At 33.5% G+C, this 22,458-nt stretch overlaps 3 protein-coding genes across 3 annotated transcripts; all 3 read left to right on the plus strand.

Annotated features, from left to right (window-relative positions):
• Window positions 1-3,232: 3,232 nt before the first annotated feature.
• Window positions 3,233-8,171, plus strand: LOC127085948 (protein NCA1). The gene is made up of 8 exons (XM_051026534.1): window positions 3,233-3,382; window positions 3,651-3,938; window positions 4,017-4,248; window positions 4,474-4,619; window positions 5,753-5,840; window positions 5,953-6,099; window positions 7,123-7,272; window positions 7,486-8,171. Exons 2-8 carry the CDS (start codon window positions 3,673-3,675, stop codon window positions 7,561-7,563), a joined length of 1,107 nt encoding a protein of 368 aa, XP_050882491.1. The 5' UTR covers window positions 3,233-3,382; window positions 3,651-3,672; the 3' UTR covers window positions 7,564-8,171.
• On the plus strand, window positions 3,233-17,499 carry LOC127085950 (protein NCA1). Its single transcript, XM_051026535.1, has 8 exons — window positions 3,233-3,382; window positions 12,251-12,538; window positions 12,617-12,848; window positions 13,074-13,219; window positions 14,353-14,440; window positions 14,553-14,699; window positions 15,723-15,872; window positions 16,814-17,499. Exons 2-8 carry the CDS (start codon window positions 12,273-12,275, stop codon window positions 16,889-16,891), a joined length of 1,107 nt encoding a protein of 368 aa, XP_050882492.1. The 5' UTR covers window positions 3,233-3,382; window positions 12,251-12,272; the 3' UTR covers window positions 16,892-17,499.
• Window positions 10,226-11,059, plus strand: LOC127081731 (U11/U12 small nuclear ribonucleoprotein 31 kDa protein). Its single transcript, XM_051021955.1, has one exon. The coding sequence runs from the start codon at window positions 10,226-10,228 to the stop codon at window positions 11,057-11,059; it is 834 nt and encodes a 277-aa protein (XP_050877912.1).
• Window positions 17,500-22,458: the final 4,959 nt, after the last annotated feature.

The following is a 22,458-nucleotide window of genomic DNA, read 5'->3' on the forward strand; positions in this document are numbered from 1 at the left end:
GACGAAACTCGTTCGCGTGAGTCAATCAAATACCTTGGGCCAGACACAAACTGTGTCGTTGTAACCGACCTATACCAATTCATATGATTTTGAGTTGGTCTAGCATCATGTATGACATGTTCGTTTAAGATGTGTCGATATCGATTCTTCCATCGATGACATATCTCTCTAGCAAAATATCTCCAATAAGAATAACTCCATTGGGCATTGACTCTTAGTTGATGCCATTATCCCAAATACGTGGGGGGGGGGGGGGGGGGCTGGGATTTGTTGTTACATGTCAAACTGCAATTTGACACGGTCACTCTGGTGCATCTCCACAGTAGTGAACCTGATGGTTGGTGTTTTTCTTATCCAAACTACAACATCCTCGGGGTTAACCTCATGGTCGAGACCCAGTTACAGCCTCCAGATAAACTGTATAGGAAAAACAAATGATTAGAAGATTTGTAAAGTGGTAATATTAAAAAAAAAGATTCTAATGAGTTGTTTAGTTGTATACATCGTCTGGTTCAAGGTGGTATATAAGATTTCGATAGACTATTATAGTGTGCTTGAGACATTTGTTGTAGTTCATCCCTAGGACGGGCCACCTAAATCGAAAATAGTGAAAAAAAGTTATTTACAGTTAGTTGTAGTATAAAGTAAGTAAGCGGAAAAAATAATATAAACTTACTTTGTTGCGAAGGGGAATATGAAGTGGTTCTTGTTGACTGGGCGACTAACGACATTCTCGATCAACCCCATGCTTGGAGCAAAAAAGCGCAAGAATTAAACGAATAAGTATCCTTTTGTACGTTTTTACACAAAGAACTATATAGACGGGACAAAACAGTTGAACCCAAACTATATGTTCCTATTTTATTTATGTTTCTTAACAAAGGAAAATATATAATATTTATTATATTACCAGTAGTTTTAGGAAATAAAAAATTACTAAATAGTATCATATATATAACACCGAGTTTTAATAATTTTTTTCATATTCAGTCGTATCTTCGGTTAATATTATGCTTGAATATTGTTGTTTAGGATACTTTAGATTATTGACCCCTTGTTGTGTCTTCACACAAAGGGGCACCCAAAAGTTCTTCATATTGTGTTATCTTGGTTAACTCTACCATTAACAACCCTACCTTCGATAGATAGATCCAACAACATGTATACATCCTCTAGTGTGATAATACATTCATCGAACGACATGTGAAATGTGTGTGTCTCGGGTCTCCATCTTTTTACCAAAGCGAGGATAAATTTGTAAATAATAGAGTATGGACTATGTTGAGTAAATGACAAAATCGTCTGCTCGTAAGTATGGTTTTATCAATTTGTCGTGTGGTACATATTCATGTACACGACAACGAAATATTTTTGGATCCTAACAAAAAATAATTAATGACTTACAAACTTTGGATCCTAATGAAAAGTATTAACAGGAAATTTTGTAATACATTCAGAATAATAACTTACAAACTCAACAATGTTGTTGATAATTCCTTGATGTGTCTCACCCATGGTTAATAGAGCCATTTTTTGGAATGCTTATGAGTGTTTATTGCTGGTAAAGTGTATATGCTAGGTGTGTTTAATGGAAATGATGAGTTGTATAACCATATTTATAGATTGGATGATGCATTCACGTGAAGCAAAAGTTGCATGAAGCCTACAACTAATGCGCCATACCCAATGACGTGTGAGTTATTTTTTGTAAGCATGCGCCAATGGCGCAAAAGGTGAATCGATAATATTCCATTGGAAAAGTGTACCAGGGCATTCAATAATGGTCAACGGTGGAGTCACATGACCATAAATCTCGTGGAATTAATGAACTTTGTTTTCAAAGGCATTTGAAATCTATCGATAACCGTTTTGGTGAGAGCAACCTATTTTAGGTTAGCGTCACTGTTTAAGATCAAACGTTCAAAATGGAGTTCAGTGTTACAATCATGTGAGTTGTTCAGTGAAATTTAAATGAAATTAATTAAGGATGAAGTTGTTAAAGCTAACACACATGTGGTCATAATATTTGACTGTCGTAAATGTTGGTTCAATGTAGATGAGACAATGGACCATAATGAGGGGAGCCAAAGGGGATACTATCGAGTCGAACAAGATAGAGGTTGGTGCGATTGCAGAAAGTTCTAAGCCTTATGTATTCCTTGCTCCCATGTCATAGCGAAATGTTCAAAGGATCGACATGACCCTTCCAGCTTATTATTCGCCATTTACAAAGTCATAAACTTATGCAATGTGTACAATAATTATTAGCTTTCCGGTGGTCACAAAGGAGGATTATTAACATGCATATCAATGAGAGATAGTTTGGCATAATGAAAATATGCGAAGAAAGAAAAAGAGTCGCCCTAACAGCGCACATATTCGAATCGAAATGGATACGACGAACAAAATGGTAAGATTATGCCGTTTATGTCGTTAGTCCGGACACAATCGTACAAACTGTTCCAATGTAGGAGCAAGCACCACAACATAATTTTATATGTAATCCATTTTATGTAACCATTTTATTTGAAATTGAAAATAACGTTCATTTCATAAATATCACAACATTTGGTTACAAAAATTTAAAGTACAACTAAACAATAATTTAAACAACAAGACAAACAAGTACAACACTTAAACAACATATCTATGCGATTATAACTATCAAGAGAATCTCCTCACAGCTATGCATCATAATACGATAATTAGTATCGATTTTAACTGATTTCTAGAAACGACTTTCTCCATTATCGTTGTACACCGTAACAATCCTTTGAATTCTTCGGATCTTTTCACCATCTGCAATGTGTCCATCTAACCAACAGATCAAACTCCTCTAAATATGCTCGAACGTCTTCGTACTCCAAAGTCAAATCTTCATCGGAGACTTTATTGTCGAATAAATCAAATTGACATTTCTCTTGTGTATATAAGACGACATATAATAAATCAAATTGACATTTCTCTTGTGTATATAAGACGACATATAAGACAACATGTCGAAGAAAAATTGAAGAAAAAATTTAGAAAATGAGTGAAAGATGATGAAGAGGAATTGCATTATATATAAAAAACCCTAACCTAACACATTGGCCATTTTAAAATTTTTTATTATTATTTTTGCTCGCATACATATTCAACCCTCCATTAATTTACACATTTTTCTTCCTATTTTATGTGGTTGCGTATGAAATACATATAAACTTAAGGAGTAAAAACGAAATATAAAAGATAAGCCCAACCTCGATCTCCAACCAACCGCAAACTCAGTCCACAATTTTCTCAGAAATCATCGCACATCTCTCTCACAAACAAAACCAAAGGTTGAAGAACACAACAACAACAATCAAATCCCTCTTCCCGTTTCGTCTCTCTATATCCTGTAACAATCTCATCTTCATTTATTTACTTTTGAAAAAAATTGAATCTTGGTTTAATTTTAGTATCCAGTTGAAAATTGACGATCTTTGAATGATTGAATCTTGGTTATGAATGCATAGATGTTACTTTTCTAGGTTTTATTTTTTTTTATTTTTTAAATTGATAGAATTTTTTTATTTATCTTTTTAATTCATGTTTAGTACTCTAATTTAATGATGATTGATACTTTGTTATTAAGTTAACTGAATGCAAAGGTGTTGTTTTTGTAGGCACTTGTGGTATTGAATCAATATGAAACCGGTTTGTCCTTTTGTTAAAATTCCTCGGCCGGACGATAGTAATGCTTCTAAAAAACCGAGTGAAAACTCAACTAAATATCATGTAGAACATGAAAGTAAGGTGAAGAAAGAGGTTAATGACTCGGCCAGCGTTTCACCGAAGTGTCCAATGGGATATGACTCTCAGACGTTTAAGCTTGGTCCTCTTAGCTGTATGGTATGCCAAGCGCTGCTGTTCGACACCAGTAAATGTGTGCCTTGTTTGCATGTTTTCTGCAAGTACGTATCACGGCCCGTGTTTATCATTGCATACATTGTTTTTGGATGATTTCTGATTTTATGTGTATATGATGTTAGAGCATGTATATCGCGCTTTGAGGACTGTCCGTTATGTGGAGCTGATATTGTGAAGATTGAGCCCGATGACAATCTTCAAGGTGTAGTCGATCGCTTTATTGAAGGTCATGCTAGGATCAAAAGGTCTGTTAATTTAGACAAAGGCGAAGAAGCAACAGAAAATAATAAGCCGGTTATATACGAAGATGTGTCTTTGGAAAGAGGTTCTTTCTTAGTACAACAGGCCATGAGGGTAAGTATGTCCTTTTCAAATGTAAATGTGGATGAAGTCTTGTATATGAAGGATTAAATTGAGAAAGAATGATGATCCTTGAGTTTTTTGTCGTTAACTATTATCATCCACAGTGTAAATGGTCACTAGTCTTAATTCAATGCTTATGCTACAAGTGCTTATCGTTTAACTATTTTTCTTGACCACTTGATAATGAGCATTTTACCATATGAAATTCAAAAACAGGCATTCCGTGCTCAGAATTTAGAAAGTGCCAAATCAAGACTCAGCCTATGTGCAGAAGACATTCGTAGTCAGATAGAAAAAGTTGGTAACACTTCAGAGTTATGTTCACAACTTGGAGCAGTCTTGGGTATGCTCGGCGACTGCTGGTATGTTGTAGGATATTATCGTTGTATTCTATGATAAGATATTGTTTACACATATGTTGTGCTTAGTGAAATATAGAAAAAGTTTCTACCAAGAGTAGTGTATCTGTCAAGAGGACAAAATAGTCTGATATACAAAGGCGCGGTTAAAAATACTAGCATAAATAGTAACCAGTGTTGTAACATAGCAACTACAGTGCTATAGCATAGCAAAATTTGAACAAATCACTGTTTACGTAGAGGAATTTCAGGAGACCACTATTTTTTGTGATCCATGGTTGACAACACTGATAGTAACACTGAATATAACTAGACTGAGACCAAAAATGATAAAATCAGATAGGGATGCTTAGAATCGGTGGAAATTGTTAAACTAGTGTTCTGAATCCGAATCATCTTTGGTATTGAGGACATTTTGAGTTTTGGTTATCTATATCTGTACCAGAAATTGTTTCCGTTGTATATATCTATATGGAATCCGAATCATCTTTGGTATTGAGGACATTTTGAGTTTTGGTTATCCATGTCTGTACCAGAAATTGTTTCCACTGTTTCCTCTACATCTATAATATAGTGTAAAATGTTCAATTTCCTATACTGCTTTAGCCATTTTTGGTGTACAGAAATAACCACTTCAGTTGGAAGAAGCTCCTAGTTTTCCCTGTTGCCTCCCACTTTAAAACATGTCCTAAACCCATTAGCATATAGTTACATCCTCTGAAGCAGAAGCACTGACAGACATTGGTAATAATTTGAGAAAATGGAAATGATTATATGTAATCACACGTATTAGTATCGTGTTGGTGCTGAACAAACATAGACACACCTTCAATATGAAGTTTCAGTGCCTCGTGTTTGTGCTCTTAAATCTATTATGTAGTGTGCCTTTTGGTCTCTTTGTGGTGCAGTTTATCGTTATTTTAGAGCGGTTTTGATCGTGAACATTTTGAGAGATTATTGATCTCTTTTTTGTTTTTTAAGCCTTTTGTTTTCTTCTTATTCTCTGCTTTTTCCTTTTTTTCATTCATGTGTCACATTTCTTTTTGTATCACAAAGTTTAAGAGAATATAGTTTAATTACATGTTTAATGGAGGAGGTGGATTGTGATCTTCATGTTTACAAAATAATTTCTGCAGCCGAGCAATGGGTGATAGCAGTTCTGCAGTAACTTATTTTGAAGAAAGTGTTGAATTTCTGTCAAAGTTGCCAAAAGATGATTTGGAGGTTATTTCATTAGAACCTTGCTTTTCTCAGCTCTCATGAGAAATGATAGATTACCAGATCAATCTGGTTTTGTTTATTGTCAATTTATTTCTTTGACCTTGTTATCTTACAGATTACACATACACTTTCCGTTTCACTTAATAAAATTGGTGATCTTAAATATCATGGGGGAGACCTCCAAGCTGCGAGATCATACTATTTTCAATCCTTAAATGTTCGCCGTGATGTTGTCAAGAACAATTCAAATGTTTCATCTCAGGTTGGTAAATGCTTTCCACCTATATTTGAATTAAATTTAACAGTAGTGTTTTCTGACTTGCTTTAGAGCTTATTAAGTTGACTTATTTAAGGTTACCCAGTAAGCATATTTAGGAGAATTTATAGAAACAACTTATGACATATCCATAAGTAATTTTTAGCTTATTTATGTAACCTCTTTAAGATAGTTTATGAAAATAGTTTATAATTTATAGGAAAAGAGATCAATTTTATTTACCGTCATAGAAATATGGTATTGGATAGAACATTATGGCAAAATTTGATCCATGTAGCCGACTCCACCTAGTGGGATAAGGCTTGGTTGTTTGGTTGCTATAGAAATAACCTAAGCACTTGTATGATGAGGTCTTACACTAAGCACTTAATTAGATGTTTGTCCAAAAAGGGCCTTATTAAGTGGATTTTACCTTACTAGCTTATATACTCACCGAAGTTTCATTATGTAATTTACACCAATCATGTTTGTTAGATTCTTTTCTATGCATAGCACATGAAACACTTGTTTTGACAAGGCTTGGCAGCTGTTTTGTCCATGAAAAATGATAAAAACATAAAATAGTAAGAGAAAAGAAGTCGAGTAGAAAAATCAGAGAGTGATAAAGACGGACAGATTGGCACATTAGTGCCTGTTTGCATGCTAGTGAAAAATAAAATGGAAACAAAACTCTTACACTCATCATTTGCACCCCTAGTTTCTTCATTACACGAGTTCTTGATACTTGTAGATAATTTTCAGTTTGATATTTTTTTCTTGTTTTGAAACAACTCAACCATGTAAAAAGTTAGTATAAATCATCTTGCCCATTAACTAGTTAGGTTAAATTAATCTTTAATCACCCATTCAACCATGTAAAAAGTTAGTATAAATCATTGGCCATTAACTAGTTAGGTTAAGTTAATCTTTAATCACCCATACAAATTGTCACATTAGAACATGTATTGTGGCCAGTAGGCATGACCAATTTTCAAATTAACCATTTTTTTATTGTTTATGTCAATTTAGGTCTTAGATGTTGCTGTTTCTCTCGCAAAAGTAGCGGATGTTGACAAAAGTCTAGGAGATGAAAAGTCGGCTAGTGACGGATTTCAAGAAGCTATAAACTTGCTGGAATCACTTACTTTAAAATCTGAAGCCAGTGGGCTTGAGCAACGGGTAAGTTGTTACTTTATGTATGCTAATAACTTGATATAACTTGATTCAATGTAGATTGCTAAATTTGTATTACACTAACTTATTATGTAAAGTGTCTAATATTTAAGCCTAGTATGGAGTGTTATCATTTCTTAGTATCTTGAATACAAGTTTCATTTTGTGCTGCATTTCAACATAAGATCTTGAAATTAACATATGTTTCTGTTCTTATAGCGGCTATCAGTTCTAGACTTCCTTAGAAGCCAACTGACAGATGATGATAAACAAGAACAAGTCGAACAAACAGTTTGAGGTCAGGTAGATGCTTAGCGAGCAAAAAGGAAACATCAATTCAGATGCAATAAATGTTTCTTTATATGATTGGATACGAATGTAAAATAAGCTCGGGTCTGCAGAGGCGTTAAAATAGAGAAAGGAAATCTTCATTTTGTTTCGAGTGATGAGGATCACTGTCATTTTGGGGACTGCAGTACTTGTCTTTGAGATTCTACAAAATTCCCTATGTGTTTCTTATACTACACCACTGTAGTTTTTGTATCCACCTCTTTAGTTGAAGCTTGGATCCTCTCCCGTTACCGGAAGTTCCTTTCTGATGACCAGTACCTTATTTGTGCACAAGGGCTACTGTGATGGGTCTTCCTTGCATTTATGTAGCTGATATATATACTTCTCTAATAAACTAGAATTGAAGAAACATGTAGGTTGTGTTTCCAACTTGAATACATTCTATAATGTGAAGAGTGAAATTTATAGAATATTCATAAATCTTTGTGTTTGGGCGAGTTTTGATAAACACGTTTTTGAGTAGAATTCATTTTGTAAAACTTTTCTTTATTGAGCTCCAAGAGATTGGTGCTACACCGGTCATAAATATATTGTGTGCAATACTTTTCTTTTTATTTTGGTCTCCACTTAAATCAAATTTAGTGTAGCCATGTATCTCTACATCTGTGTTTGTATTCTTCTACCTTGAAATTAACACATTTGAAATTAACACACCATGGTCGATTGTTCCCTTTATGTATCTTAACACTCTCTTTACTACATTGAGATGACATTTTTGTGGCTTCTTCATAACTCAGCTTAATAGCACAACTTTTTGACAAATGACGGGTCTGGTATTGCTTATATATACCTTAAGGATCCAATTATTTACTTGTACAATGTGCACTTACAAATTCATCATTTGTATTCTTTCTCAATTTTGCTCCAGTGTCGAATGGTGTGGCAGTTTTACTACAGTTGCTCATCTTGAACCTTTTCTTGAGCATACTTCTTTTGGTGCAAAAACATTCTTTCACATGTGTCTTTAAACTCCATCCCTAAGAAATATGAAAAATTTCCTAGGTCAAACATTTCAAATTCATGCATCAACTCAACTTTGTCTCCTTTTATTTCTGCCTCATTTGCATTTGTGATCAATAAGTCATCCACATATAATTGAAAGAGTGAGAAGAATTGAACTCTTGTCTGTTATAGTCTTATCAAAGTGCTAACTTCTCATTAGAATGATTACATGCGACTCTATATGACTAATGCACAGATACAAGCTATTCAAAATCCTTCGATTCTTAGTAAAATTGATGTCCCTACAACGACAATAAAGTGGATGAATTTTTCTGAAATGAGTCATCTTATATCAAATTGCTACTAAGATGCATTTTATACAAGCTTATTTGAAACGAGGGTGTCCTCTACCACCAACATTCGTAGAATGGAGCGAACGTCTTAAGGAAGAAAAATCTGAGTGAGAACTTTGTTTTTTTGGATAGGATGCATGAGATCTAGAAATTAAATGATGTTGAAAAATAATACAATAGAAAAAAGTCTAATGCGAAAAGTTCAATAAATTTAAAAATATATCTTCGATTTTGATGCATTTTAATCGTATGTACTTCTAATTTTGTTCATTCACTATGTTCATTTTTATTCTTATATCTTTATTTTAAGATGTCCAAACATAATCTAAGTGTATAAATAAAACATTACTTTTGAAAACAAATTAATTGTTGAGTTTTTAATAAGAGATTAGTCCTCTTCAATTCTCGACAAATTCTACATAAGAGTTTTTAAATGATGTGAAATTGAAATTATTAGACTAAGATTTTGCTTAAGTTGATGCAATGAGATGATATGAAGTGATATGAGATGAAATAGAATAAGATTCCATTGTTTGAGTTAATTAAAATCAGACCTAGTATAATGAAATTTTATTATTCTATTTCATTTCATCACTTTTCATTAGCATTATTTTCCTTAGATATGAGGAATAAAAAATTACATCACTTTCTACTAGTATTGATCACTTTCTACTAGTATTGTTCCCTTTAACATGAGCAGAATGAAAATTTTCATCACTTTCCATCACTATTGTTTCTCTTTTATATGAGCAGAATCAAAAACTTACTTTGTTTTTATCGCTAATTATTCAAGTAATAAAGTAATAAAAATATTATTCCACTCTATTCTATTTTTGTTAAATTTCAATAACTCTATTTATCTTAAGATATTAAAACATAATCTATAATAATATAATAAAATTGTATATCTAACGAAAAAGTAGTATATCTAACAAAAAATTATTAAAATTTATATATGCAGATTGTTGGCTGACCAATTAAATAAAAAAATATTAAAACATAATAATTTTTAGTTTTATGCTATCTTTACAAGTACTCTGGCGGTGAGCAAGTTATCCATTTACATATGGATAATACTGCTTATAAAAAAATAAGAATGGATAAAACCATATATAAAACCAATCCAAAATATCCGGATCCATGTCCAGATCCGCTTGGAGTTTCGCTTCACTTCTCTAGGGTTTCTCAAACGCATTATAGAATCTCTCCACTCTCAGATTTCCTCTCTATAGATTAAAGAAGCATCGGAGAACTAATTCCGTCGCCGGAAACCGAACGCCGTTGCCGGAAACAAAAAACCTGAACCGAAAAAAATGTCAAGCAAGAAGAAACACAAACGAAAACACAGTGACAGCGATGAAGACGACGACGTTTTCTACTACCGCTACTGCGCTTCGTCCTCAACCCCCAACACCACCACCGGCACCACATCCAGTAATCAACCCCAATCAAAACCGAACAACAAAGGATCATCAATAGGAGGAACAGGTGAACCCTTAGCACCATCAAAATCGACGCTATACGTTTCTAATCTAGATTACTCCCTAACAAACTCCGATCTCCATACGCTCTTCTCTACTTTCGGCCGCATCGCGCGTGTAACCGTTCTCAAAGACCGTCACACGCGCCTAAGCCGCGGTGTCGCGTTTGTCCAATTCGTTTCTCGTAATGACGCTCAACGCGCCGTGGCGGAGATGAATAAGAAGATTCTCAATGGAAGGACTCTAACTGCTTCTATTGCTGCTGATAATGGACGTGCTCCGGAGTTTATTCGGAAGCGCGTGTACAATACTGAGACTGCTTTGTGTTATGAGTGTGGGGGGCATGGTCATTTGTCGTATGAGTGTCCTAAGAATCAGTTGGGGCCGAGGCCGCGGCCTCAGCCTAAGAAGCCGCGGCGGGGATTTAGTGGGCTGAGGGATAGGGATGGGGAGGAGGAAGGTGATGAGGAGGAGGAAGAGGGTGGTCAGATTGCTGCGGAGCAGTTTGAGGATAATTGGGCTTCTGTTGTGGATGATGAAGTGGGTGAAAGGTTGCTGGGGAGAAACAGAAATGATGATGAGGGTTTGGACAACAACAAGACGAAGAAGAAAGGGAAGAAAGCTGGGTATTTTAGTGATGAGAGTGATCATGATGATGATGATTGATCATGACTATGTAGCATTGACACTTCAGATTGAAGGTGTGTGTTTGGTATTCCGCATTACCGCATTATTCAACTAGTCAATGTCCTGTGTGTCGTGTCTATATATGTGCCAGTGTTTCATAGATCTAAATGGCAATTTTTTGTTTTTATCAAGATATGGTGTAATTGATGAAATTGTTTATATGTTGTTGGCTTGGTTGGATGTGTTTATGGTTTTGATCACAAGCACATGTTAGTTATTAGTTATTGTGGTAGTAATTGGTGATGAGCATTTTTGTGTATTCCATATTTTCATAGTTAATGAATGATGACAGACGAGTCTCTTATTTATCGGCTTAATTTAGCATTCAGTTTACCTGTAAAACAGAAAGGAAAAGCCTGTTCGTTATGTTTTTTATTTTGGTTCAGCTAAAACATGTAATGTAATCAAATTGTAACACCCTGGTTTACTTTATGCACATCTTTTTATTATAATAAATAAGGTTTTTAATTACAGTTGTGGTGGTTATGTTATGATATTTGATATGTAGAATATTGTAGTCAGATATAGGTGGATTTGATGTAGTTGTTGAAATCTTGAAAAGCATAGGTTGTAGACTTGTAGGCACAATTACTGTCACGGTTCTTGTGGAAAGCAGTTTAAAACCATGATTCAAAATGCAGAACACAATTCTTATGTTCTGTTCCTTTCTAGCTTATGTGCCAAATTCTATCTAGTTAGCATGTCATAAGTTTCAGCTACTATGCACTACACTAAATGGGTTGTACTAAAGGAGAAATAGAGGAGCATAATACAATGAAGTTGTCATTTTTGCATAGTTGACGCAGAAAATAAAAGAGATTCCCTGTTGTAATAAGATTACAAGAAAATAGACTGGATCTGCCTATGCTTATTTTTTTGCCCTAAAGCTACCCTACCTAAATAAATTGGTGTATCTTCTGTTGAAGCAAAAGTTCTGCTATTTTCTGCAACCTGCTATTTTAGTATCCAGTTGAAAATTGACGATCTTTGAATGATTGAATCTTGGTTATGAATGCATAGATGTTACTTTTCTAGGTTTTATTTTTTTTTATTTTTTAAATTGATAGAATTTTTTTATTTATCTTTTTAATTCATGTTTAGTACTCTAATTTAATGATGATTGATACTTTGTTATTAAGTTAACTGAATGCAAAGATGTTGTTTTTGTAGGCACTTGTGGTATTGAATCAATATGAAACCGGTTTGTCCTTTTGTTAAAATTCCTCGGCCGGACGATAGTAATGCTTCTAAAAAACCGAGTGAAAACTCAACTAAATATCATGTAGAACATGAAAGTAAGGTGAAGAAAGAGGTTAATGACTCGGCCAGCGTTTCACCGAAGTGTCCAATGGGATATGACTCTCAGACGTTTAAGCTTGGTCCTCTTAGCTGTATGGTATGCCAAGCGCTGCTGTTCGACACCAGTAAATGTGTGCCTTGTTTGCATGTTTTCTGCAAGTACGTATCACGGCCCGTGTTTATCATTGCATACATTGTTTTTGGATGATTTCTGATTTTATGTGTATATGATGTTAGAGCATGTATATCGCACTTTGAGGACTGTCCGTTATGTGGAGCTGATATTGTGAAGATTGAGCCCGATGACAATCTTCAAGGTGTAGTCGATCGCTTTATTGAAGGTCATGCTAGGATCAAAAGGTCTGTTAATTTAGACAAAGGCGAAGAAGCAACAGAAAATAATAAGCCGGTTATATACGAAGATGTGTCTTTGGAAAGAGGTTCTTTCTTAGTACAACAGGCCATGAGGGTAAGTATGTCCTTTTCAAATGTAAATGTGGATGAAGTCTTGTATATGAAGGATTAAATTGAGAAAGAATGATGATCCTTGAGTTTTTTGTCGTTAACTATTATCATCCACAGTGTAAATGGTCACTAGTCTTAATTCAATGCTTATGCTACAAGTGCTTATCATTTAACTATTTTTCTTGACCACTTGATAATGAGCATTTTACCATATGAAATTCAAAAACAGGTATTCCGTGCTCAGAATTTAGAAAGTGCCAAATCAAGACTCAGCCTATGTGCAGAAGACATTCGTAGTCAGATAGAAAAAGTTGGTAACACTTCAGAGTTATGTTCACAACTTGGAGCAGTCTTGGGTATGCTCGGCGACTGCTGGTATGTTGTAGGATATTATCGTTGTATTCTATGATAAGATATTGTTTACATATATGTTGTGCTTAGTGAAATATAGAAAAAATTTCTACCAAGAGTAGTGTATCTGTCAAGAGGACAAAATAGTCTGATATACAAAGGCGTGGTTAAAAATACTAGCATAAATAGTAACCAGTGTTGTAACATAGCAACTACAGTGCTATAGCATAGCAAAATTTGAACAAATCACTGTTTACGTAGAGGAATTTCAGGAGACCACTATTTTTTGTGATCCATGGTTGACAACACTGATAGTAGCACTGAATATAACTAGACTGAGACCAAAAATGATAAAATCAAATAGGGATGCTTAGAATCGGTGGAAATTGTTAAACTAGTGTTCTGAATCCGAATCATCTTTGGTATTGAGGACATTTTGAGTTTTGGTTATCTATATCTGTACCAGAAATTGTTTCCGTTGTATATATCTATATGGAATCCGAATCATCTTTGGTATTGAGGACATTTTGAGTTTTGGTTATCCATGTCTGTACCAGAAATTGTTTCCACTGTTTCCTCTACATCTATAATATAGTGTAAAATGTTCAATTTCCTATACTGCTTTAGCCATTTTTGGTGTACAGAAATAACCACTTCAGTTGGAAGAAGCTCCTAGTTTTCCCTGTTGCCTCCCACTTTAAAACATGTCCTAAACCCATTAGCATATAGTTACATCCTCTGAAGCAGAAGCACTGACAGACATTGGTAATAATTTGAGAAAATGGAAATGATTATATGTAATCACACGTATTAGTATCGTGTTGGTGCTGAACAAACATAGACACACCTTCAATATGAAGTTTCAGTGCCTCGTGTTTGTGCTCTTAAATCTATTATGTAGTGCGCCTTTTGGTCTCTTTGTGGTGCAGTTTATCGTTATTTTAGAGCGGTTTTGATCGTGAACATTTTGAGAGATTATTGATCTCTTTTTTGTTTTTTAAGCCTTTTGTTTTCTTCTTATTCTCTGCTTTTTCCTTTTTTTCATTCATGTGTCACATTTCTTTTTGTATCACAAAGTTTAAGAGAATATAGTTTAATTACATGTTTAATGGAGGAGGTGGATTGTGATCTTCATGTTTACAAAATAATTTCTGCAGCCGAGCAATGGGTGATAGCAGTTCTGCAGTAACTTATTTTGAAGAAAGTGTTGAATTTCTGTCAAAGTTGCCAAAAGATGATTTGGAGGTTATTTCATTAGAACCTTGCTTTTCTCAGCTCTCATGAGAAATGATAGATTACCAGATCAATCTGGTTTTGTTTATTGTCAATTTATTTCTTTGACCTTGTTATCTTACAGATTACACATACACTTTCCGTTTCACTTAATAAAATTGGTGATCTTAAATATCATGGGGGAGACCTCCAAGCTGCGAGATCATACTATTTTCAATCCTTAAATGTTCGCCGTGATGTTGTCAAGAACAATTCAAATGTTTCATCTCAGGTTGGTAAATGCTTTCCACCTATATTTGAATTAAATTTAACAGTAGTGTTTTCTGACTTGCTTTAGAGCTTATTAAGTTGACTTATTTAAGGTTACCCAGTAAGCATATTTAGGAGAATTTATAGAAACAACTTATGACATATCCATAAGTAATTTTTAGCTTATTTATGTAACCTCTTTAAGATAGTTTATGAAAATAGTTTATAATTTATAGGAAAAGAGATCAATTTTATTTACCGTCATAGAAATATGGTATTGGATAGAACATTATGGCAAAATTTGATCCATGTAGCCGACTCCACCTAGTGGGATAAGGCTTGGTTGTTTGGTTGCTATAGAAATAACCTAAGCACTTGTATGATGAGGTCTTACACTAAGCACTTAATTAGATGTTTGTCCAAAAAGGGCCTTATTAAGTGGATTTTACCTTACTAGCTTATATACTCACCGAAGTTTCATTATGTAATTTACACCAATCATGTTTGTTAGATTCTTTTCTATGCATAGCACATGAAACACTTGTTTTGACAAGGCTTGGCAGCTGTTTTGTCCATGAAAAATGATAAAAACATAAAATAGTAAGAGAAAAGAAGTCGAGTAGAAAAATCAGAGAGTGATAAAGACGGACAGATTGGCACATTAGTGCCTGTTTGCATGCTAGTGAAAAATAAAATGGAAACAAAACTCTTACACTCATCATTTGCACCCCTAGTTTCTTCATTACACGAGTTCTTGATACTTGTAGATAATTTTCAGTTTGATATTTTTTTCTTGTTTTGAAACAACTCAACCATGTAAAAAGTTAGTATAAATCATCTTGCCCATTAACTAGTTAGGTTAAATTAATCTTTAATCACCCATTCAACCATGTAAAAAGTTAGTATAAATCATTGGCCATTAACTAGTTAGGTTAAGTTAATCTTTAATCACCCATACAAATTGTCACATTAGAACATGTATTGTGGCCAGTAGGCATGACCAATTTTCAAATTAACCATTTTTTTATTGTTTATGTCAATTTAGGTCTTAGATGTTGCTGTTTCTCTCGCAAAAGTAGCGGATGTTGACAAAAGTCTAGGAGATGAAAAGTCGGCTAGTGACGGATTTCAAGAAGCTATAAACTTGCTGGAATCACTTACTTTAAAATCTGAAGCCAGTGGGCTTGAGCAACGGGTAAGTTGTTACTTTATGTATGCTAATAAAGAAGTGCTATATTATTGTATTCCTCCTCTGTTTCCGCATCCATAACACAAGCACAGACGTGTGTATACATATATAATATATATATAGGTGGAATCAAATTACTCAGTGAATAACTTTTGCAGAGTTACTTTGTTAAATAATTCATTGCTTAAACTTTCAATAATGGCAAGATTTACTCATATAGTAACTTAATTTGATGAGGACCTAAAGTGAACTAATTAGGAGAAAAACAAGAAAAATTTTAAGTCAAGACTTTAGAATAGTTTTTAGTTTTATTTGTGTTTAATTTGAATCGTAATAATTTTTTTTAGAGTGGTGTAGGCCTAATAATACGGGCCTAGAGAATCGGCCCTCTGGCCCATGTTAGGATTAGGTTGAGTCTTTCTTTAAATGCCGTTGTAAGACTCTAATTTGCTAAGTTTGGAATGAATTGAATTTTCTCTCATGAGAAATGTGAGTGTGAATAATCTCCTCTTTTGTTCATTTTCCCCTTTCATTTGCCACCCTTTGATTCAAGATCGCTTAGTGCGAGCTTTTGTTATATGTGGAAGCATATCCATCGACATCATAATTGCTCTTTACAAACACACACACACATGCACACAAATATGACAGTTAGGACAGTTGAATGGAAATCCTAATTGGAGTAAATTAAGCCTAAGATTTCATAGAAATTAAAAATTGACAGTAGCATATAGTGTGATTCAAATGCAAACATGATCATCAAGTTGATATAACTTGATTCAATGTAGATTGCTAAATTTGTATTACACTAACTTATTATGTAAAGTGTCTAATATTTAAGCCTAGTATGGAGTGTTATCATTACTTAGTATCTTGAATACAAGTTTCATTTTGTGCTGCATTTCAACATAAGATCTTGAAATTAACATATGTTTTTGTTCTTATAGCGGCTATCAGTTCTAGACTTCCTTAGAAGCCAACTGACAGATGATGATAAACAAGAACAAGTCAAACAAACAGTTTGAGGTCAGGTAGATGCTTAGCGAGCAAAAAGGAAGCATCAATTCAGATGCAATAAATGTTTCTTTATATGATTGGATACGAATGTAAAATAAGCTCGGGTCTGCAGAGGCGTTAAAATAGAGAAAGGAAATCTTCATTTTGTTTCGAGTGATGAGGATCACTGTCATTTTGGGGACTGCAGTACTTGTCTTTGAGATTCTACAAAATTCCCGATGTGTTTCTTATACTACACCACTGTAGTTTTTGTATCCACCTCTTTAGTTGAAGCTTGGATCCTCTCCCGTTACCGGAAGTTCCTTTCTGATGACCAGTACCTTATTTGTGCACAAGGGCTACTGTGATGGGTCTTCCTTGCATTTATGTAGCTGATATATATACTTCTCTAATAAACTAGAATTGAAGAAACATGTAGGTTGTGTTTCCAACTTGAATACATTCTATAATGTGAAGAGTGAAATTTATAGAATATTCATAAATCTTTGTGTTTGGGCGAGTTTTGATAAACACGTTTTTGAGTAGAATTCATTTTGTAAAACTTTTCTTTATTGAGCTCCAAGAGATTGGTGCTACACCGGTCATAAATATATTGTGTGCAATACTTTTCTTTTTATTTTGGTCTCCACTTAAATCAAATTTAGTGTAGCCATGTATCTCTACATCTGTGTCTGTATTCTTCTACCTTGAAATTAACACATTTGAAATTAACACACCATGGTCGATTGTTCCCTTTATGTATCTTAACACTCTCTTTACTACATTGAGATGACATTTTTGTGGCTTCTTCATAACTCAGCTTAATAGCACAACGGGTCTGGTATTGCTTATATATAGGGGTGTTCGTGGTTCATGAACTCCACTGAATCAAACCACATTTATAGTTCAGTTCAAAAAAAATGCAGTTAATTGCTAAAATGGTTTCAATTCAGTTTAAAACTAGTTTATAACCGGTTTGTATTTATAAATTAGTTTATAATCAGTTTGCAATTATAAACCAAATTTATAATTTGAACTCTTTTAAAATCAATTTTTTTAATTTCATAAAAAATAATTAATTAAAAAAAAAAAGAATATTTGAAAATATTTATTTAAAAAAAAAAACTTTTATTTATAAAAATTAATTAAAATTTTTTTTTTGAAAAAAAAATCTGAATAGATATTTTTAAAATTTCATGCAAAAAATAAAAATAAAAAAAATATTTTTATTTTAATTTTTCGGGGAAAAAAATCCAGAATAAATTGTTTTCGAATTTTATTTCCGGAAAAATAAAAAAATATATGTTTTATTTTTATATTTCAAAACTTTCGGGAAAAAAACAAAAATTATTTTATTCTGAAATTTTTATTTTAAAAAAAAAATATTTTTTCAGAATTTTTTTATTTCAGAAAATAACAATTTTTTATTTTTCTAAAAAAATATTTTTTTTTATTTCAGATTAAATTATATTTTTTTAATGAATAAAAAAATTTAATTTTTATTTTATGGAATACAAAATATTTTATTTTCAGATTTTTTTTCTAAAAAAACTATATTTTTTTATAATTTTATTTTTAATTTTCAATAAAATATTTTTTATTTTTCATAATTATAAATATTTTTAATTTCTATTTTTTTTCACTCTCAATAATTTTTCTTTTTTTTATTAAAAAAATTATAACTAAAACAGTTTATAAAAGAAAACTGGTTATGAACCGGTTTTAAACTGAATTATAATTGGTTAATTTAAATGGTTCAGTTCATTAACCATTCAAGTGGTTTAGTTATTTTATGGTGCAATGCAATTCAGTTTAGTAATATAATTTGGTTAACTATATTTTTGCACACCCCTACTTATATATACCTTAAGGATCCAATTATTTACTTGTACAATGTGCACTTACAAATTCATCATTTGTATTCTTTCTCAATTTTGCTCCAGTGTCGAATGGTGTGGCAGTTTTATTACAATTGCTCATCTTGAACCTTTTCTTGAGCATACTTCTTCTGGTGCAAGAACATTCTTTCACATGTGTCTTTAAACTCCATCCCTAAGAAATATGAAAAATTTCCTAGGTCAAACATTTCAAATTCATGCATCAACTCAACTTTGTCTCCTTTTATTTCTGCCTCATCTGCATTTGTGATCAATAAGTCATCCACATATAGGTATATAATGACTTGATTGAATCTGCTTGCATTGTTGACATACATTTCATGCTCTGAAACACATTTTGTGAAACCTGCCCTGATTATGAAGTTATTTATTATCTTATTCCAATCCTTGGGGTTTGCTTTAAACCATAAAGAGTCTTCCTCAATTTGTACACCTTTTGCTCATGCCTTTTGATTTCGAATCCTGGTGATTGACTGACATAAACCTCATATTCCAATGCTCCATTCAGAAATGTTGATTTTATATCTTGTTGATGTATCTTTCATCCTCTGTATGTTGTGGTTGACATAACAATTATGATGATTTCTATCCTTGCAACAGGTGCATAGACTTCGTCGAAGTAAATACTAGGTTTTTGCAGAAAACCTCTTGCCATAAGTCTTACCTTATACTTGGCAATTTCACCATTTAGCCTTAGATTCAACTTGTAGACCCACTTCACATCAATTGGCTTCTTGATTGAATTTTCTACAAGCTCCCAAATATTGTTCTTCTTGATTTCCCTAAGTTCTTATTGCATGATTGCCAACCAATTTGAAACATTCATAGCTTGATCCAAATCAATTGGTTCTAATTCAACCATCATTATCACTTCTCCTATGAAGTCATCATCTGCATTGATTGCTTGATTTGGAAATCTCTCATATCCAGCTATCCTTGTTAACTCAATTTTCGTTCTAGTGGATCTTCTAACATTCTGCTAATGTGGTTCTTTATTTTGACTGGTTGTGACTTCAGTTTGTTGTTCTTATTCAAGCACATTTACGTCTGCATTTTGCTTATGTTGAACTAACCCCTGAGTCAAATTCCACCCCTTGCTTTCCTTCACTAGAACATTCATACTGATCACCAGTTTATCATAATTTGGTGAATACAATTTATATCCACCAGTTGAACGATACCTATGAGCACCATGGTCTGACTTCGATCATCTAGCTTATTCTTCAATTATTCAAGTACATGCTTGAAATACATTGATCCAAAATCTCTAAGATGGCTAATATTTGGCTTCATTCCTGTCCAAGCCTCATAAGGCGTCTTCTCGACTATCTTCTTAGTTGAACATCTGTTTAGAATGTATACTACTGTCGATACTGCTTCACCCAAAATATCTTTGGTATTTCTTTAGCTTTCAACATACTCCTGATCATATTTAGTATACTTCTATTTCTCCTCTCAGTTATACCATTGTGTTAAGGTGTATAGGGTGCAATGACCTCATGTCTTATACCTTCCTCATTGGAAAATCTTGCAAATTCTATAGAGGTATATTTACCTCCATCATCAGTTCTCAATTCCTTTAGCTTGCATCCGCATTATTTCTCGACATGCAATTTAAACATCTTGAACTGTTTAAATACCCCACTATTCTTTTCAATACGGTAATCCGCATATATTTGACGAATTCATCTATGAAACTTAGAAAATATAAATTACCTCCATTCGACCTTACTTCAAAAGGTACACACACATCATAGTGAACAAGCACCAACTTTTCTCTTAACTTCATGGACAAGTCATGTTTGAATGCTTTCCTAGCTTGCTTTGCTTTGAAACATTCCTCACACACCTGACTTGGTTCCTGCACTTGAGTTAATCCATATATTATCTTCTTCTGGTTGAGTATACATATACCTTTGAAGTTTAGGTGTCCATACCTATGATGCCATAACCAGTTCTTATCTTCAACAACAGTCGAAGCAAGACATTGATGACCAACCATGTCGATCTTAATCTTGAAGGTTTTGTTATCTTCCAATGGTGATTTCATGATCATATTTCTTTCACCATTATACATCTTCATCTGATTCTCTTCCACCTTCATGTTATACCCCTTTGCAAGTAATTGACCTATGTTAATTAAACTACTTATCGTAAAAGATACATGCAATACATCAGTAATACTGGTCTTCTGGCCATCTCTTCTAATCGCAACTATGTTTCCTCTTCTAGTTGATGTGACATGTCTTCCATCTGCAAACCTGATCACTTTCTTAACCGATTCATCTAACTTGGTGAACTAGTTTTTATCTTCAGTCATGTGGTTCTTGCATCCTGAATCTAGGTACCACATATTGGTTTGTTAATTATTTGACTGAGTATTTGCCACGAGTAGCATATCATTGGAATCTCTTTCTCCAACATGTGCATATTGCATTTCTTTATTTTCTTTTGCTCTTGATTCCTTCTTTCTTCGACAATCTCGAGCATAATGACCAAATCCTTAACGATTGTAACATTGCACCACCTTCATGTCAACTTTCTTCCTTGAATACTTGTTGCCCATACCTTTCTTGGTTAAATCAAAGTTATTCTTTGAATTCTTGCTTGACTTCTCATCATTTGAAATATTATTTCTCTGTTTCTCCTTTTCTCTACGAGACATTTTAATGAATCTTGCTTGTAGTGCTTGTTCCGCCACTTTCTCCCTTTTTGAGATTCTTTGCTTCAGTCTCATCTCATGAGCCTCCAATGAAGTTTGAAGTTCTTCCACCTTCATATTAGATAGGTTATTGGACTCTTTAATAGACATAACGATGTAATCAAAACTTGTAGTCAGGGATCTTAACACTTTCTCATTCTTCTGCAAATCAGTGATCAACTCACAACACGTCTTCATCTAGTTTATTAGCAGTGCCATACGCGAAAATAAATTTGTAGCTGACTCGTCTTCTTTCATTTGAATCATCTCAAATTGCTTTCTCAGCGTCTACAACTTCATCCTTTTCAGTTTATCTCCCGCATAAAAGTTCTTTAACTTGTCTCACGATCATTTGGACGTTTCTTCATCAATGATCTTCTCAAACACATTTGGATCGTGAATCAAGAAAATAGCTTTTCCATATTTCTTCCTTTGTTCATTGCACACAACCTTTTGAACATTATTTGCATATGCTTCTAATGCAGGTACCGTCACGATTTCAGCCACATCTTGAAATTTGAAGACGTCATTCATTTGTGTAATATGCCTCTCGTAGTTCTCACCAGTAGATTTGAAAGAAATTGCATTGATGTTGTGTTGTCATTTTCCATTACCGATTGACTGAATCTCAATCGGGTTCGTTGATACCAATTTGTTGAAACAATTAATGTTTTTAATAAGAGTGAAGAAGAGGATAGAGAAGAAAGAAAATATATAATAAAAATGGATTTTATTATTATGAAGTTCTTTGAAGTTTACATCGTTACCTGTATATACAGGCAAACAAAGCATAACTTATAACTATAGTATTCAACTTTGTCAAATACTTACTTACACACTTCGACACACATGTTGTATTAGACTCCGTCGAACACAACTTACTTCTACTTAGCTTACTTCGACCCTGTTGTCTAACACAACTATTTTGAATACAACTTTTCTACTAGGACATTGAATTAAATCTTCTAACAAGTACAACCAAACGATCACCATCATT

This window comes from Lathyrus oleraceus, chromosome 5 (assembly GCF_024323335.1).
Source record: "Lathyrus oleraceus cultivar Zhongwan6 chromosome 5, CAAS_Psat_ZW6_1.0, whole genome shotgun sequence".
NCBI lineage: Eukaryota > Viridiplantae > Streptophyta > Magnoliopsida > Fabales > Fabaceae > Lathyrus > Lathyrus oleraceus.

Coding starts and splice junctions, on each gene's coding strand:
- LOC127085948 (XM_051026534.1), top strand. CDS start 3,673: ATGAAACCGGTTTGTCCTTTTGTTAAAATTCCTCGGCCGGACGATAGT. Junction 3,939..4,016: donor TGTTTGCATGTTTTCTGCAA/GTACGTATCACG, acceptor ATATGATGTTAG/AGCATGTATATCGCGCTTTG. Junction 7,273..7,485: donor CCAGTGGGCTTGAGCAACGG/GTAAGTTGTTAC, acceptor CTGTTCTTATAG/CGGCTATCAGTTCTAGACTT.
- LOC127081731 (XM_051021955.1), top strand. CDS start 10,226: ATGTCAAGCAAGAAGAAACACAAACGAAAACACAGTGACAGCGATGAA.
- LOC127085950 (XM_051026535.1), top strand. CDS start 12,273: ATGAAACCGGTTTGTCCTTTTGTTAAAATTCCTCGGCCGGACGATAGT. Junction 14,441..14,552: donor TGCCAAAAGATGATTTGGAG/GTTATTTCATTA, acceptor GTTATCTTACAG/ATTACACATACACTTTCCGT. Junction 14,700..15,722: donor ATTCAAATGTTTCATCTCAG/GTTGGTAAATGC, acceptor ATGTCAATTTAG/GTCTTAGATGTTGCTGTTTC.